This window comes from Strix aluco, chromosome 6 (assembly GCF_031877795.1).
Source record: "Strix aluco isolate bStrAlu1 chromosome 6, bStrAlu1.hap1, whole genome shotgun sequence".
NCBI classification, from domain to species: domain Eukaryota; kingdom Metazoa; phylum Chordata; class Aves; order Strigiformes; family Strigidae; genus Strix; species Strix aluco.
The window spans coordinates 13,029,849-13,048,659 of record NC_133936.1 but is presented as its reverse complement, the minus strand read 5'-3'; the positions used below and the strand labels follow the sequence as shown (position 1 = coordinate 13,048,659).

General features: G+C 42.1%; 1 protein-coding gene across 2 annotated transcripts in view; it reads left to right on the top strand.

The window, feature by feature from the left end:
* PDIA5 (protein disulfide isomerase family A member 5) overlaps positions 1–6,231 on the top strand; it is a 103,398-nt gene extending 97,167 nt beyond the window's left edge. For both annotated transcript variants that reach the window (XM_074828732.1, XM_074828731.1), the window contains exons 16-17: positions 1,800–1,934; positions 4,973–6,231. In XM_074828732.1, coding sequence (XP_074684833.1) covers positions 1,800–1,934; positions 4,973–5,053 — 216 coding nt within the window. In that variant the 3' untranslated portion in view covers positions 5,054–6,231. The remainder of the gene's footprint in view (positions 1–1,799; positions 1,935–4,972) is intronic.
* The last annotated feature ends 12,580 nt before the right edge of the window (positions 6,232–18,811 follow it).

The window sequence follows — 18,811 nt, the reverse complement described above, 5'->3', positions numbered from 1 at the left end:
CGTTTTAACTGTCTCTGAAAGAGTAGGAGTCTTTCTGTTTACAAAAAGAAAAAAAGTGTGATCATACATGTTTTTAACAGCTCTCAAGAGTCCTGTTTCTGTAATAGCCTTATTAATGTTTAAAATGAAAAATAGAAACCAAATATTTAAGGTAAGAACACTGCTCACTTTATATAGTCCCTTTCATCTGAAGACAGACCCAAGTGAGATCTTACTGAATATTGTCTTGTCAGGCCTTCAAAGCCAAAACAAAACAAGCAAATTAACAGAAGTTAGCTTTGCCAATCTTTTTAATTACTGCTAGGCTACATGAGATCAGGTTTTCTCATTTTGACAGTGTCACCATGAAACTGGAGACCATTATGGAATATTAAGTGATCTTTTAATTATGGAAGAACAGTTAACTGCAACCCTAAAGTCACGCAAGCAAAAGGTAGTTTGATCAGATTGTTTGAAGGAGGCTTGTGGAACGGAAATTTCAGGTTAAGATGTGTCTGCTCTGAAATTAGCACTTGATACATTTTAACCCACAATTGCAAAAATCGTTCCTCCAATTTGTTTGGTGTTTTTTACATAGCTTGTACTTAAACCTGCTTGCTCTTCAGCAGAGCATGTAACAGGGCTGTGAAGGCAAGCCTGCGTGAGCAGCAGTTTACGTTCAGAGAAGAACTGCTGCTCGCAGGAACAGTCAGTGTGAAATCACAGCAGAGGGCTCAGCTGCTTTAAGTAGAAGCCTAGGAATTGCCTTTTGTTTCAACATCAGAAAAGTTAAGTGCAGCCCCTCCTCAATACTTCACAGATTCAGGTTTCAAGTGTCAAAGCTTCTAGGGTTAGCCTGAGCTGATGCTCTGGGGCTGTGAGGTTGCCCTTCCTCGCTCTGCCTGTGCTGAAGCAGGCAGGGACAGAGGGTGTTGCTCTGCTGCCAACAGACTGAGAGCACGGCAGGCTGTTTTCTACTCAGGGTTTGTTTGTGTGACAGTAGCATCTAGAGGTCTCAAAAGGAATTTAAGCCCACTTTGCTAATGGCTGCACATAACATGCAGTCCCTATCTTAAAGGATAGAGTAAAAAAACACAGGAAAGGAAACATAAACCCAGGCTAAGATTGCAAGCAAGCAACCTTCTTCTCTATGTGCGTTACTTGGTAGACAATGCTCTGGCCTCTCACCCATCCATGTTTGACCTTGGGAGAACTGAATGGAGTTCTATTTGGGGTAGAAATCATTAATCTTTTATTAGCCTGCATAAGTGACCAGCTGTGTTTGTTCAAGAACAGAAGAGGTAACTTTTCCGACCATTAGCCATGCCGCAGGATGGAGGTTGGGTTAGGTGGTCATTACTGTTATCAAAGTCACCCTGTCGCTATTCATCAATTAAAACCAAAGTGTGGGAAAAATACTGCAGCATGACAGAGCTGTGACTGCGTGCTTGGATTTGGTTTCCCTAACACAGCCTCTGGATTTTCCACTCGGAGTCTAACGCAGTGCTCAACGGGGAGGCTAGGAAGGTGATTTTCTGCTCTGTGAGTTGAGCGTGCCTTGCAGCTGCGAAGGCCAGGTGCTGTGTGAACAGCACAGTGTTTCACTGGGAGGGAGCAGGCTTCTGCTCTTCCATTCGTGTGGCTTGACCTGATGACCACCCTCTGATCTTCCTCCACAGCTGAGCCGTCACAAAAGCTGTTGCATTTTTGGCAGAAGACTTGGGTCTCTCCTAGTGTTAAGTCTAAGCTGCAGCAGCATAACCATGAAGTGGAGTCCTGCTTTGTCTTCTCCTGCCTCATGCTGATCTCTTGCGTTTCAGATTGCCTACGCTGCAGTGGACTGTGCCAAAGAACAGAATCATGACCTGTGTAAGCAGGAGGGAGTTGATGGCTACCCCACCTTCAACTATTACAACTACGGCAAATTTGTGGAGAAATATTCTGGAGAAAGAGGGGTAAGTGAAAGCAGGAGTCATCACCTGATACAGGGAGGAAGGTCTCCTCTGCCTGTGCTGTTTTGCAAATGAAAACTGCGGGGTAAATTTTTATCATGCTGAAAGGACGTTTAACTGCTTCTGTTACTGTCTTACATGGATGAATCATTGTGTACCACACCCCTGTACATCTCTGCATTAGCAACATACTTGGTCTATTTTAGGAACGTGAGAAGAGGAAAAGGGAGTAGATCTGGTAATGTTTTGCTGTATATTTTATTCTTTAAGCTGAAGTCTGCAAGTGAATTTGGACTGAGTAAAAGTGAAGGGTTTATTGCATGGGCTGCAGCTAGATGCAGAAATGCCAGAAAATACAGAACTTACTCCTGTCGATTCTGGATCTGGATCATGCATATACTGCAAACATGTTACGGGTCCACCAGTCTGCCAAATGGTGACAGACCATTGGTTTTATAGCAGGGACAAAGCTGTCCTTTGGAGACTGGGGGAAACTAAATATCCCATTCTTCCTGAATCAGATTCACTCTTGGAGCTCAGGATGGAAAGATCAATTGTGCCAGCTAGCTCATGGGCTAACGTTTCATTCTTTTGTCCTTCTGTGGCCTGCTCATTCTATGCTATGAGTACAAGGGGCAAAATGGCATAATGCCTTCCGTGGTTGTAAAGTGCCTGAAAATAAGGGAGCAATCCACTTATTTGTGTTTGTTCTTTGTCATAACCTTCTAGAGGGACGTTACTCCTCAGCAGTGATTGATTGCCTGAAGAAGCTAGGGTCTGCAAGAAGAACTTGGGGTCTTCAGCCATCCAGTGATTTTGATAAGAGCCTTGCCTGAAAGTTATTGCTGCTATTACAGCTCACCAAATTATAGAGAAGCATGAAGAAGAAAGCCAAATTCTGAGGTTCTTTGTCAGTCAGGATCTTAGGGAAGTCTTTATGGAGCTTTGCCTCCCAGTTTTCTCCAGCATTAGGACCCCAGTAATTACCATTTTACGCGTGCTGATCCAGGTGTTGTTATGGATACTGGGTTTAGTTCCAATTGTGGATCTTTTCTTAAAAGTAAAGATGAGTGCAATAGCCAATAATTAAGTAAAATTTCAGCCGCAATTTTTGTATTTCTAACCCATATTTATAGAAATTATATATGAAAGGGAGGATCTGTGGTGGCTGATAAAAAGAATTTAGCAAGACAGGAGTGCTCTGAGGCCACAGCAGTTGGGAGATGATTATCCCTATGCTGGAAAGTGGACTGACTAATCCCCTACATGCAGCCAACCCTTTCTTGGGTGGAATTAAATTACCCAACAGGAACATCACAATTTCTCTGCTGCTGGCAGCTGTGTTCCCCCTCCACCTCTCCTGGGACCTGTGGTCTTCTGCTTGTGCAGCATCAAATTAGGTTTTGTTATCTCCTATCGTGGTAATGCTGGAGGCAGTGCTTAGCACAGTGCCTTCCGTGGAGTTTCCAGGTCTCTTCACAAATCTGTTTCAGTAACAAGGGATTGCACTGTTAAAGGACTTCTCATCAGCCTGAGAACACCTTTTGAACCATGTTGGCCAACCACCTCCTACTTTGCAAAAGAAATCTCAGGAGAGAGCAGTAGGAGTCAGGGGACCTGCTTTCTGTTCCTGATTCCGGCGCTAAATCAGGTGTCCATGAGCATTTAGTTCAGTGTGGTCCAGCTGGTGTATCATCATTTCACATGGGCAGGGAAGAAGAGAGGCGATGTCAGCTGCTGTGGGAGCAACATGACATGCTACAGCAGGAGCCGTGGCCAGTAGAGCAGGAGCTCTCAGCTCCTTAGCACCCCACACTGGAGAACTGGCTAGGGAAAAGAGCAGGACCCCCAGCAGTAGCCTGTAAGGGGTCCTCCACACCTCCAAGAGAATTAAAGTTCCAGAGTAGAGATTTTTGGGCATTTCACCCCAAGCAACTCAAGCAAGGAAGAATCAGGACACCCTCTGACCCAAGTGTACTTTAAATGACTTTCAGACACACAGCTTTGAAAACTGGGTCCTTTCATGGGGGCTGTTGATTGCCAGATGTCTCCACATGACATACGGCCAAAACTTGTCACTTCATGTTTTATTTCAGTGGAAGAACAGTGTATAGATTTAGAAGAGTGTGTTGTTGTTCAGCTTTCTCAAAAGCTTCCCAGCTTTGGGGTTTGTTTTTGGTTTCTTTTTAATTTTTTTTGGTTTGGTTTTTAAAGTCGAACTTCAACTTCTGTTGTTTTCTACCTCTCTGTATTTTCCCTCTTTTTCACCAGTTTTGATTGGTGTGTTTCAGGATTGCTTAAAAGTAAAAATGGTCACATTGGGTGGGATCAGTGTTACTTAGACAACTGTAGTGTTGGTCTACCCGGAGACAGTGTGTTCAAACACAGGTGTTCACAGCTTCACCTATATGAGCCTTTTGAAGTGCCTGCGAGTTGTGTTCAGAGCTTTCCTTGGAAAAGGAAACTGCTGGCATCCAACAGCCTTAGAGAATCAGAAATTGTAAGCTATTGAAATACAGAGGTTAGCATCTAGGCATCCAGGTTTGGAACTGTTTGACAATAATTTTTACAGTAACTTGAAAAAATGTAATTCCCATCATCTGGATGTGTGGTAAAGGAGGAAGATCATGAGCGAAACTGTTAAGGGATGAGGAACAGTGGCAAGTGTGTATATAGCCAACAAATGATCCACTAACTCTGTCAAAATGACACACCTAGCATACAAATGCAGCTTGAAAATGTCTTTGAGTGTTTTCCACAAAAAGGCATCAATGGCCCTTCTAAGGGACAGATTTTACTTTGTCCTGTGAGTGTCCCTTCTCTTTGAAGTTTGACATGTGGAATCTGCATGGCTGTTTTCCCCTTGCATTGCAGCAGAGCAGCACTGGGCCAGAGCACTGCACAATGAGGCAACGCAGAAGCAATAACCACTCCTTAGTTTATATTCTGCCGTGGGATACAGAAACTAAAAAGTGTTCTTGACACATTGTTTTGGTTTGTTTGTCAAAATATGACCCATATTTTTCTTTCTTCAAAAACAGGAGTCTGGATTTACCACTTTCATGCGAACCCTGAGAGAAAGAGACCATGAAAGAGTAGGAAAGAAGAAGGATGAATTATAGTTTCTGCCTCAAAAGAAGCTTTCCGCTGCACTGTGAATGGTTCCAGGTCTTTTGTTAATGCACCTGAGACTTCACATATTCTCAAGACAGAGACTTTTTTTTATAAACAGCCATGGCCATTTTGTACAATTTTGAAATAAAGTGAAACCACTTGATTTTTAAAAGGAAAATAAATTAGAATGTTGCCATAATGTTTTAAAGAAAACTTAGCATTTTCTCTCATGTTGTGAGACTATGCCCACTGACACTCCTATGCAATATTTTTGTAGTCTGTAGTGTGTCTGTAGGTGATGTCGTTTGATAGGGTGAATTTTTTTTTTTAACGTATTGCAGTACATGTAAAAAACAAAGGGGAGGGGACATGTTTTTTGGTTTGATTCTGGTTTTTTTTTTTTTAAACTAGTGAAGGAAAATGGGACTTGTAAGACACAGATTTATTCAAATGCAGTTTTACATTCTTGTGAAATAGTTACATGTTCTTCAGTGAGATTTGGGGGAACAATTTTAAGGTGCTCAGGGATAAATATGGTATCTGAGTTAATGAAGACATTAACATTGACCAGTCCAGATCTGTTGATTTCATTTAAATCTCTCTGGTCCTTAAATGAGGACTGTTTACATACCTTTATAGAATGTATTGAGTGAATTAAGCCAAGTATCAAAAATCAGCAGACCATGGGTAAAATTAAACTAAAGTCTCCTTTTTTGGCATCAATAATGTTAAAAGCATCTGTAAGTTATGGCAGGAGTGATTATCTTACAGGGGTATACAATTACCCTTATAGGGTGTACAGTCTCCCTTCAAATTATGATTGGGCCATATCAAATATGTATTGGAAAGTGTTATGTTCAACTGTTTTGATAAATGCATAATACTTTTGATAATGGAGTAATTATGTATATTACGTGTTTACATTGCAAAAGTTTATCTGCATTTGTATGTGGGATTTTTCCTTTTTGCTCTTTAAGGAGTTGCATAAACAATCTCTCTCTGACAAAATCATCACTGTAAAACCTGTATTAGCAGGAGTTGAAATGTGTTACACTCTTGATGCTTAGAAAAAAAAAAAAAAGATGATCTGGACGTACTTAATGTCTTCACAGGAGGGGAGAGGGAGGGGCAGAAAGCAGGAAGTTGTGATTCACTTTGAACTAAAAATAAATTTTAAAAAAGACAAGTATTTTTATCATTAATCAACCTTGTTCAGCTTCTTCCCTGCTGGGTGAACGACCGTAGCTGGGGGTGGTGTAGGAAGAGCCAGCGCACGCAGGACGAGTGCCCACCGCCCCTTTGCTGGGGACAGCCTGGTGTCCAGGTGTGCCGGGCAGTACGGTGGGTGTTTGGCGGTGCAAGGGTTGGCCTCCATCTGCCTTGGCACTCAACAGGCAGATGAAACAGCTTTTTACAGTGAAGAACTGTGCCTTGGGTCTGAAATCCTCCTCTTGCTCCTCAGTCTGCCCATCTCATTTTCTTTTGCTAGTTTGGATCTTTGGTGAAGGCTGTGCAAATGGTCAACTCGGCACTGTGCTGCTCAGGAGGCAAATGGCATCCAACCTCCTTTCTCGATATTTTTTCCTTCTTCTCTCTTGCCCAATTAATGGCACCGTACGTTTGGCACTTGTTAAACTGCTGAAGCCATTAGTGAGTAATCTGGAATACCGGTAGCCTGATTGGCCTTGAATGGTAGCCAGCTTGTTAACCATGACATCAGTTTGAACGGCGATGGAGCTGTGCCAAGTATCTTCTCTTATTAGGCACCTGATGAGTCTCTTCACTCAAAAAATCAGCTGCCTGGTAGTACATAATATCCTAGTGTGAAAGTAGCTTAATTTATTAAGTCTGTGGGCTTTTCTTCTTTTCTGTTAGCGTAGTTACTTCATGTTGTGTTTAGTACTTTTGCATAATATCATGGTAATTCTTTCTTTCAAGCTATCCTTGCATTAGCAGCAAGCAATTCTGCCCCGCATTTAGGAAATAATACATATTGATGCCATTTGATTTCAAACAGGAGTTCTTTTGCTTACCAGCAAGCTATCAAGTATGATCAGTCCAGAACTTACTCCATTTTTTTTGATCTCAGAGTCAAAGTAGCTGGCATTAAAGAAATACAGTCTCCAGAAATGCTTGAGCATTTCTGTGCATAGGCTGTGCCTATGTTGGTACTAATTGCTGAGAAACATAGACTTCTTCCAAAAAAAAAAAAAATAATCATAGCTTGCCAGTGATGACATCACTTGTCAGGATCATTCTGAATTATAGGCTTTAGTAAATGTTTAGGATAGGACAATTGCACACTGTGCTTCAGACCAGTAATTCCTTACAGCTGGTTACACCATAATAAAATTAAAATTAAGGATTCTCGGTTTTCCCTTCAGTCTTTTGTCAGTTACTTCTTGGACTTGGGCATTCATTTTTTTTCTTGGCTAATCATGTGTTAATGCACAAATATAAAATATTTGAGAATAATTTACCTTCTGTTACAGGGTCATGACTCATCTGGTTTATAGTCTGAATGGTTTTTGAAAATACAGTTTTGAACACCATAAACGAGTACATCAAATGGCTGACAAAAGCCTTAGTTACTGTGAACTAGAGTGTACCATGAGCTAGGAGCTTTGCTTCCAAGCCCCTTAATTAGTAGACCAGGTCTGGATCTCAGTTACACTGTTGTAATTCTGTTCCCTCCAGTAAAACAAAAATTGGTGTTTGTATTTGCTACAGAGGTCAGTTTATGTTTATGTTTACATCAGTCAAGTTGAAAATGAAATGCTTTTCAAATTTTTTTCTACAAACTGTGAATGAAAAGTATCTTATATGTAAGAGCTCTTATTTTGTGTAATTAAACAGTTGGGCATTTCACACATTCAGACTTTCCAGCCCTTCGTAGTAGATGCATAGCCCAGGCGTTCATAACCACATAGGGATTTCTGCTGTGGTTAAAAGTGAGTCATATGGGCTTTCAAATCATGAATCATTTATCAGCAAGAAAATTGCTGATAACAAATGCTTTGCAGTGAATCAGAGATTCTGCTCTTGCAATTATGGGTTTGGTCTTTCAGCCCTTTTAAGGTGTGATTCAAAGGTCTTGAACATCCGCTACACTGTTAACCCTAAACAGATTAAATCCTGTTGAGGAGGGGTAAAATGTGTACACAGTGGAGAGGCTGAGCAAGGTTATGTATCACTTTGTTCCTCTGTGTTGGTTTAAACAAGCCTGGAGGTCGGTGTTACTTCTGTTGTGTAATTGGACACAAAAGAGATGAAGGGTGGCAGGACCAAGTGTTGTGGGCAGACTAGTAGCAGCTGTATAGGAAATGTTTTTTCTATCTAATGAAAGAGCCTGAGATGTTGGATTTGTTTCATCCACCAAAAAGAGGGAAAAGAGAGCCCAGACAAGATCCCAGGAGAGTGAATACTCTGGCATATGGGAAACCCAGGTTGGAGTCACAAAATAAGCATAAGTTTATATCCCAGTCCCCTGGGATAATTTGGCTTCTGTTGTAAAGGAGTTATCCATCCATCTCTGACCCAATAACTACATCCTTATTTGTTCAAACTAGAGCAACTCCTACAGAAGGTACTGGAAGAGACTTGCTTTCCAATCTGAATCAAGAAAAGCAATTTAGCAAATATCCATTTCCTCTTTCCTCTCCCTGCAAAATTGCGTTCTGGACCTGGTAGCCCCATTGACCCCCAAACCCCTCCTAACTAGTTGCAGTTGGGTGAAACAGCCTTGGGAATTTTTCTGAACTCCCACACAGGCCAAACTAGGTCCTCAATCTTGCTGACTTAGAATTCTCTCAATAGTCATTGATACTAATGGTCAAAAAAGATTTTACTCCCATTTAATTTGGGAGTAAAAAAGCAGATGCAACTCCCATCATGAGTAAGCTCTAAGAGAATGCTTCAGACAGAAGATGGAATTCAGATGGAATTGCTTCATGGGTGCTTTTGAAATTGCTTCATGGGTGATTTTGATTTTAGAGGCTAACTGTTTTTCAAAAGAGAAGTCCGGACCTGGTGACTTAGCATACAGGTGTTTTCTTAGTCTGTTTTCCTTTTAGAAAATCAAAAGCAAAATCACTCTCCATATTCTTGATAGTGCTATATTACAAGAAAGAAATGTTGCCTGTATGAATTTCCTAGAATAATACTAAGCCCCTGCCAACTGCATTTTACAAATTATGAAACAAGCCATTTGCTCAAAACAACGCTCAGGGGAGTGGGGACTGTTGTCCACGTGCACCTCATTTTAATTTAATAGGCTTACTTTAGTGTGATTGGGTTTGTAATGGTACACTGGGATTGCAGGAGTAAATTCTGAAAACTGAGAAGGGGGGGAGGAAATTAGCTTTTATCAGCAGGTGCTGAGCATCAGGGCCAAACGCTGGCATTTCCTTTGCCTTTGGCAGCCCAGCATCCCTGAGCGTTCCATGGCTCCACTGGAACCGCGGGTGTGCAGCCCTTTGGCTAATCCGGCTGTGTACATAACTGCTCTGTGCTGGAACTGATTGGAAATCAAAATTTCTCCCGTTATTTTCTTTGGCTAGTCATGAGAAGATGCTATGCTTTCTCTGTGCATCCTGCTTTTATTTACTGATTAAGGAAGGAGGGTACCTGGTGTTTCAACAAAGGAAATGACTCCAAATCCCGTTTTATCTGCTGGCAACCAGGAATCCTGGAATGCCTGACTGACCAGCACTGCTGAAATACTCCTTGTGAAGCACCCTCTACTGGCTTGGCTTTTGCCAAGGTTTTGGCAGGCACTGTGTGATGCAATGTTGCAAAAAATCTCAGTATCTAAGGGAGCAATTTCCAGGCTGTGGTTTCCAAGGAGTTAAGCTGAACTGTAAACTCTGTGTATTCATCAGCCCAGTGTAGCTGGTTTTGAGGTCAGAAAAAAGATGTTCTGTTAGCCAAAAATTTAGGGATTTACAGCTCCAATGCTGGCCCATAATTAAATCCAGGAGGATGTCTGGGTGTTTCCATCCAGCTGCTGGACCTGGTCCTTGGTTTGTAAGATTCCTGCCCCCAGAAGTCCTCTATCCTCCTGCCCAGAGCACTCGCCACTCGGGAGACAGTGCTCCTTAAGGAACAGTTATTCTGTGTTTGCTTAGAAAGCATCATAGGGCTAATTATTCTCATTAGCTTTGAGCCACTAATAAATTATCTTTACTATTGCTCTTCCATCACTCAGTAATGAGAACCATTTAGTCAGATTTTGCAGATACTGCTCCCTCCCTCTCTACAACACACGATTCCCTCCCTGCAAGCATTCATCATAGGGAAAAAGCTTCTACGTGAACAAAATCTTTTCAAATTAGTCTCTGGTGCCCCAGTTAAGTGGGTGTCTACATTGCAGGCATGCAGAAGAGCCTTCTTCATTAATATGTGCAATTCTGCGTGAGCTGATTAGCTCTTGCAGCTCATTTGGTAGCAAATGTGTAAATCCGTCACACTCCAAATGCCAAATATGTGCACAGCTAAATTATGGAGAAGTAAGAAACTGCAAGAGTTGGGAGTCTTTACTTGGAAAAAGAGGTCCTTATCCCATGTATTAAATTGGAGCTCTGGATTTATCTAGAGCATTTGTCACTCCTCTGTTTTGTCATTTTTCTGCTTGCAAAATGAATAATTCTTCCCATGCTGTTGATGGTCCTTTCAGTATGTGTGGGTGTTTAATTTTGTGCCTAACATTTGTAACAGGCACCTGATAGCTAGTCTCAGTTCCCATAAAACAACAATAGCAACACAATGCAATCTTCCTTGCACAGTACATGAAACCAAATTAATCAGTTACCAACTATGTATTATTAATAATACAGTTAGCATCACTTTTGTTGTTCCTTTTTGTTTGTAAAAAACTTGTGAAGAGAAAGGGGGCGGGAGGAATGAAATTAGGTTTTTTTAAGTGTCTGTGTCTTTTAGCCAGGGCAGTGCTGCACAATTAAATATGTAATGGTGTATCTGCCCGCATGAGGGAAGCATTAAAAAGTGTCACCTGTGTATGGGGAGGGGCTGGTCTACTGCTGCAAACATTAAGTGCCCTCAGTTACAGATCTGGGACCAAACAAGGAAATTGGCCTTAAGAACCCTAATTTATGCATGCTTTACTCCTCTTCATGCCAAGTAGCTGCAGAGCCAACCCAGCCTCAAGGCCTGGACTCACCAGCTCAGGCCAGCCAAGCACCCTCCATTTTACTTTCTCTCTGCGTGCAGAGAAATTGCAGCAGAGACCCAGCTTGATCTCAGACAAGAGCAATATTCTGGCATTACCTTTTGGCCATATCGGTTATGGGGAAAAAGCTTCCCACTTCCCAAAAATTCTGGCCTGGGAAGCTGTCTTTCTCCAAACTGAGCATAAACTCTCAAGATAACATTTCTAGGAAAATGTGCAGCATAATAACGAAGCTCCCACCCTGTAGCCTCTAGGTTGCTGGTGAGGGGATGCTTATTACTGTACCCCAGCCCGTCGACATGGAACAGGGTGATCAGGTCCAACATTTCCTATTGCAATCCCAAAATGTACTGAGACGTCTCCAAGCATGTGGGATTTGCTTACTGAGAGGGAAAAGACAGCTCTGTCCTTTCAAGACACTGTGGGCTGAGGCTTTTTTTTTTTCCCTTTTTGAAGAGGAACAAGCTGCCTTCAAGGCAGACCTTCCTTGATACAGCAGGAGGAGAATGGGGCCACAGGAGAGCCACTGCAGAAACACAGAGCCTCTGCATGATGCTGCCCAGCTCCTTGCAGGTCCCTTAGGACTTTGGGGTCCATCACCCCTTCTACCTGCAGGAAGCCATAAAAAGATAGCCACAGGACTCCTAACTTTCTTAAAACCTACCTCTCTGCTGAAGCCTTCCTTCGGTGAGAGAGCAGAACAAAAGGAGGGGCTGCACAAGTCACAGCAGCAGAGTTAGAGTTCACCGTGTAATAAAGTCATGTCTCCAGCGAGGTACCACAGTATTAGATGCATTAGGTATATTTTGGATGGATGTATAATCTTAATTGTTGTGTATTGTTTGTATTGTAGTTCTGAGATCCAGGTCCTCATTATGCTAGATGCTGTACAAATATATAAGAGACTGTCATGCATGGAAAGGCTTTTATTATGTAAATAGTCAGGTTGGGAAAAAAGAAGTAGTGTTATCTCTGTTTTACAGATGAGGCAGTGAGAGGGAAAAAAAAAAAGAGAAAGCATTTTGCCCAAGGACACGCAAAGTCTGTGGGTCAGTGGTGGACTTGAAATTCAAGTCTCGATTTAGTTTCTTACCAGCTCTTCTTTCAATTTGTGCACTGCCCACAACATAATTAAAAATTAAGCACAAAGAAGACAATACCATGTGTAATTTATCTCTATCTGGAACAATCATCCACTACCTCTCAGCCAAATCCTCCCCAACTCTCTCTGTTTCTTCAAAACCTGTATTTCTTCCATGCCCAATGCCTGTGATCACCTTGCGAGACAGGTCACTGTACACGTTGTCCTCTGGTTTTCTGCAATATATATCATGTTTGAGTTGGAGTACAAACCTGTTCAGGAAACGACCCTGTTCCATGTGGGGCCATGTCTCAGTCAGAGCAGCCTGCTGAATTTATGTTCTGATTCTTTTAAAAGGTGGTACTAGCAATATTTAGAATAAAAAAGGATGCACGTACATTTCTGCTAGTGAATATAGCGAGGCATCCAATATGCTTATAACTGCTGCTCAACACTACCTGCTAGTCAAAAATACATATCAATGTACATAACTAATCTATACAAAAGACAAATAAAACATGGATTTCACTGAAAAGGCACAATATATTTTGCTTTGTTTACATCAATGTTTTATGTCAGGCTTTAGGAAAGAATGTGGGAGGAGAGAATTATAGAAGTCATGACAGTCACTGTAAAACAGAATAAAATGGAATTGGCATTTACTAAGGCTAGATAATACCAGACTAATTCAATAGCTTTCTTTGATACAGTAATTAATTAGCTAGACAAAGAAGAGAAATCTGACTGCCTGGACTTCAATAAAGTAGCTGATGAGGAGCCGTGTATAAAATTATATCTCCTACCTGGAGAAGTCTGAGATTTACAGAGGAACTGCAAGGCATGCACAGTGTTAGAAGAAGAGAAGCTCAGCTGTGTTGAAAGGGAATTATTCAGACCCGCTAAAATGTAAGCCTTAAGACTTATTATTATTACTGTTATTTTCATTAATGACTCATTTGGAAAACAGAGGTGTCTGATCATTAAAATGTATTAAAGTCACAAAGTTAGGAGGTATCATTGGTGTAGAGAAAGTTCAGAATATCCCACAGCAAGAACTGAATGTCCTTGAAGAGCAAGACCAAGGTATAAGATAGAGAGCTAGCAGCAGAAGAAATTCTGCAGGAAACGAGCAACAAGACAGAAAAATTCTAACCATTTGCCCCAGTGCGGTGTGGGCATCCAAAAGGCAACTGAAACTCTAAAATGCAATAGGAGAGATATTTCCAAAAGAGCGAGGGAAGCATGATCGTCCTTGCATAAGACCCCAATAAGGTTTTGTTGGGAATAAGCCACATGATTCTCATCCATCACGTTGAAGAAAGATGGATTCTTAATGAAATGGGTACAGAAAAGGGCTGCTAGGATGAGAAGGAGACTGGAGAACCTTTCATGAAAGGAAAGTGTGCATACACAGCTCATTTAGCCTAGCAGCTGAAGACCAAGAAGCCGTTTGATTACTCTTTGTAAATACATCAGTTAGCGGAAATATTAAAGGTAGGCAATCTTAGCATATGAGCAAGTGGATATAAATTGGCCATGAATAATTTAGACTACCAATTAGGTGTTCTTTATCCACCTGCATAGTGACGGTGTAAAAATTATAGGGACAAAACCATACCTAGTTTTAACATGAAGCTCACAATATATATTAAATGGATTATGTGACCCAGTTGCCTGCAGTACCTGGGGACTGGATTTGATACCCAGAAAGTCCTGCTGGTCCTGTGTCTTAGGATATTCCTATGTCTTAGCGGGTTTCTATTATAGTAAGCTACCATCTCCATCTTATAATCTTATTAGATATTACAGTACCTAATAATCCCTTCAGTCCTAAGAAACCTTTCTATCCTTCAGAATTAAATTTCAAATAGAACATTCTAACTGTGGATTACAAAGCCATATATGTTTCTTTTTTCTTAAGTAAGTTTGTTGTGGCTATAATCATAAACAAAGACAAATTTCTCTAGGGACCAAGAGTTCCTTGAAGATAAATTACAGTGTTTATGGCACAACTGTACTAGCAAATAACGATTTTCTTCTTTATTGTGATTGTTTAAATGGGTCCTAATGAAATTTTTGGCCTCATGAAGTGATCAGCTTGGAATGACTTTCCCTTCTATGAAAATATTTAAATACAAACAAAGTCTGCCAATGTGTTCAATTACAGTCATGTAGGGAACTAAAGGAATTATGTGTACTAGGAGCATATTCATGTGGCTTTCCAGATCAGCTGCTTCTACCAGAGAGGGACTAAAGTAAGCAGAAAAGCCCCAAAGAGAGACTGTCACTGTTGGAATGGCTTGGGACACGATCATCAGAAAAGCTCACTTGTGTTATTTCCATAAGCCCACAATGCTGATGGCCCTGTAAATAAAAATGCATTAACAACATGTCGCTTTTCAAACTAATTGAGATGCAGTGTGAAGATTACTTTTCAGAAATATGATGTTCTTTATGCAGGAGATCATGCTGGGCCCTGCTGCAACAAGAGCCATTGGGATAATGCTGTATTTTTTTCTAACATCTGCATTTATTACTAGTGAGATACTTTATGTGACATTATGAGGTGGCTTCAGACTTGAAAAGCCCTTGAGAATTAAACACTATTGTTCCATGAAAGAAACTCTTCTGCCCAGCACAGGCCCTTATGACTGAATCAGCAGAGAAGGCTTTTAAAAGAGAAGCAAGGAAATAAACTGGATATTCTGCTGATGATTTTTATGACCTTGCTCACACTTCTGCTGATGCTGTGTTAGCAGGAACAGTTCATTCCAGTGAATATAATCTTAGCTCTTGTGATTATGGACACAGGTTTCTCTAAAACCTCTAAAATCAGATGCAATTTTTTTAGAGTGCAGAATTGTTAGAAAGTCACGGGTTCTTAGCCAGCACCATAATTTCAGGGTCCTGATTTGGAGTTTTAAGCACTCGTGATGAAGCTGGGCTGCACTCAACATAAATTCACTGATTCAACATACCTGTTTTTTTCATGGGAATTGGCATTATCATCCAAGAACACATCATTAGCACACTAATTGATTATTAGTCCAGTTTCCCAGCTAAAGTCCCATCTTGAATAATACCTCCAGCTTCAAGCACCAAACTTTAAGAAAGACATAGGAAAAAAAAAAGGTCGAGAGAAAGGAGCAATAGAATTATAAAGATGTTTAGTATACAAGGGGTTTTTTTTAAAAAAAGATGAAAGGCTTTGGTTTTAATTAGTCTAAATCAGAGAAAGCTTTTATTTTTCCTTTAAAAACAGGGATCAGCAATCTGATATATTACACAGTTTTATTTGCTGCAAAGAAAACTGAAGCTGAATTTTCTGAATGACCTTCAGAGGATCCTTTCAGACCTTTACCTCTGTGCTTCTCCTGTGACTCCACCACCGACAAGCACAACTACTGCCAGCTCCTCAGGCTGGATATTTTTCCTTGGGGAAAACTGATTTAAAAGTTGTGTTTAAATCCAGTGGACAGAGCCTAAGGGTTTGTCTTCCCTACCCGTAGTCATCGAAAACCGAGGCGTATAAATGTGGCTGGACATGTCTGCTCCCCCTGCAGTGACTGAGAAGAAATAGCAACAATGAACTGCTTCACAGTGGGCAATTTCCAGATTAAACTTTGGTGAGATAAATCTCGTCCTAACTTGTCTCTGAGTTGTCCCTGTTGGGTTTTGCCTTCAGCTGGCTGACGACACATCAAGCAAACACATGGCTTCATTATTTTGCTGTACTCATGAAGATACACCTCACTGTCATCCCTGAGGAGTTTGGCACCACAGGGACTTCTTTGGCACCTCTCTCTTCAACCTCTGACGTTGTCCATACCCTGCCTCGTACTCCTCTTCATCTCCTCATCTCTTCTTCTCCTTTTGAAACACCTACATTACTCCACCTTGGTTTCCCTTTGCACTGACTGGATTTACTTCTTGCAAATCTCAGTTTTATCTCTGGCTGCAGCTTTCACTAATTTATTCCCTGCGTGGTGCCCTTCTAACAATGTTTTACTGCCTTCATGTCCTAGGGGAGTCAATGGGACAAGAAAGAAAAAGCTATTTTAAATGTAACTGGCTTGTTAGCCATGCAAATTCTTGACTAACAGAGATGATTTAAGTTCACCGTGAAAGCTGGGAGCACTGGAGCTGTAATCCCACTTCTGACCCTGCCACCACCTCCCTCAGTGACCTTGTGCAATTTATTTAACCTCTTGGGGCCAGGTTCACCTGAAAATAAAGAATATTAAGTTTTTTTCCCCTAGGAATGTGTAAGTCTTAACTAATAGATGTGTCTATAATTTTTGAACTCCTGTTTATGTAAATGCAAAATGCTTATCTTTTTTCCTTCAAAACATTTACAAAAGGTCAAGAGAATTTTAGGGTTGAAAGATAAACAGTTCAGAAGAACTGGAAAAATTAAAATTACACACGTATGCACTTATCACAAACCTTTAGGCAGCCTCTAATTAAGTAATCACTACTTCTCAGCATTATAGTAGATGCTATCATAAGCTGTTAAATTGTGTAGCAGCTTGTAATACCATGCACTCTGTTTATACAGGATAAGGACTCTCTGGAAATTATTCAGATTAATGTATCATCTTCTGAACATATGCTACAGTTGTGCCTAGTCAGTCAGGATTGAGATGTTCCCACGCTCAGTTCTACAAAAGCCCAACAGGGAACACAGTTTCTTCCTGACAGGCCAAGATACTAACTTGGAGATGCAAAGTTGCTTATTCAAACATGCAGACCCTCCATCCCTTGAGAGGCTTAAGGCAGCCTTGTTTGTGGTGCACAAGCTTTGGCAGTTGCCCCCTTCTCTCACTGCGAGAAGGATGCTCAGAAAACGGTCTTTTCCTGTGGTCTCAAGGATATCAGTTTTTGCTTGAGCTTTTACATTCAGAAAAAAACTGAATCCCCTGCGGTGGCCCCTCTGCTCACCTGCGCCTGCCTTCCTCTCCCACATCTCCATGCCACCCGCGTTTCCCGACTCCCTGCCTCACCGCTTCCCTGTCTCATTTCAAGTCTCCCCTGAAAACAATTTTTCTCTTTTTGCCAGTCTACCCTCCACCTCTGTTACTCAACTTCAGTCATAGTTAATGTTGCACCCCTTGCTGCAGCCTCATTTGACAGAGAGCTCAAATCCTTGGCCTGGCTGAGCTTTGCTTGAAGCATGGAGGAGAAAGCCTGGAGGCTGAAAGGGAGAAACTGATCTCCAGCAATAGCAACTTACGCCTGGCTGTAAGATCCAAGTGATCATTTTACCACAGCTAGATCACTGGCATTCACAGACACTATCTCAGGGGTAGGGAGTGAGGTGATACGCCGTGGGTATCTGGGGTTGCCGCTTATGCTGCTTTGAGAAGGCAGCCTTGAGGTTGGGGAGTGCTAATGTGCTTCAGCGTCGTCCTCCTGATTACCTTGCTCCTGAGTGAAGCTCTGGAGAGCCTGAAAGTCCAGAGAGGTATGTTACCTCTTCCCCAACACTCCTTGCAATGCTGCAAGCACTTGGATAGTGAAGTAGTAACAGATGGAAGAAGAAATTAAAGGCGTTAGTGAGGAAATAAGCTGCTTTCATTTGAGATTTGAGCCAACAGACTAAAACTGTATGATACAGCAGGAAAGCAGTGAACTTGAAGAGCAACACAGAGAGAAAATTATTCTTGTATGGGTAGATAAACTAGTTTTAAAATAGGAACCTCACTTTGGGATTAGTAATGAGATTTGCAAACTTCCATTTTTGTATTGTGATTTATTGTTGAAACATGCCCAGTTGATTTGTCTGGAAATGAGTGAAATTAGTCTAGCAGCTGGTGTCATCTCCGCACTTTTTCTGCTGACAGCTACGTCACCATTGTACATCCTCCCCATCGGCAGGGACCCTTGCTGCCCCATCAGAAAACACCAAACACCTATCTTGATATTTGTACAGTGTCGAGCATATGCCAAGTTCTATGTGCGTCCATTAAGCCCGGTAGAAATTGGCCAACGACAGTTAAAAATTATTACACAGGAGAACCCAAAGAGCTCAATTACTAAACCACAGTTCTTCTGAAAATGAGGCTGATTAAAAATTAGCCAAAGACGGGTGAAGCAGAGAAGTAGCGACAGCGAGGCCGCCTCCCCGCCCTGGGGGCCTTCAGCAGCACGAGCGGCGTGCGGACACCCCAACCCGCTTGACCAACGGCCACAAACCCAACCCAGCCCAACTCCCCGGCACGCCGGCCCCCGCCGCAGGCTGCAGGGACAACGTTCGAAGAGGCGCTGAAGGTTAAGTGGGCAGCCCTGCCGGGGGCGGCGGGGGAAGGCCTGCATGAAGCGACATAACGGGGCGGGACGCACCGCAGGGCGGGAGAGGCGCCCCCTTCTCCTGCGGGCGCCCGCCGCTGAGGACACACCGCCTCAGGCGCGGCACCGGGCCCCCCACAGCGCCGAGGGCCCCAGCCGGCCGCGCCTGAGAGCTCCCCGCGGGCGCGGGACCAGCGCGGCCGCCGCACC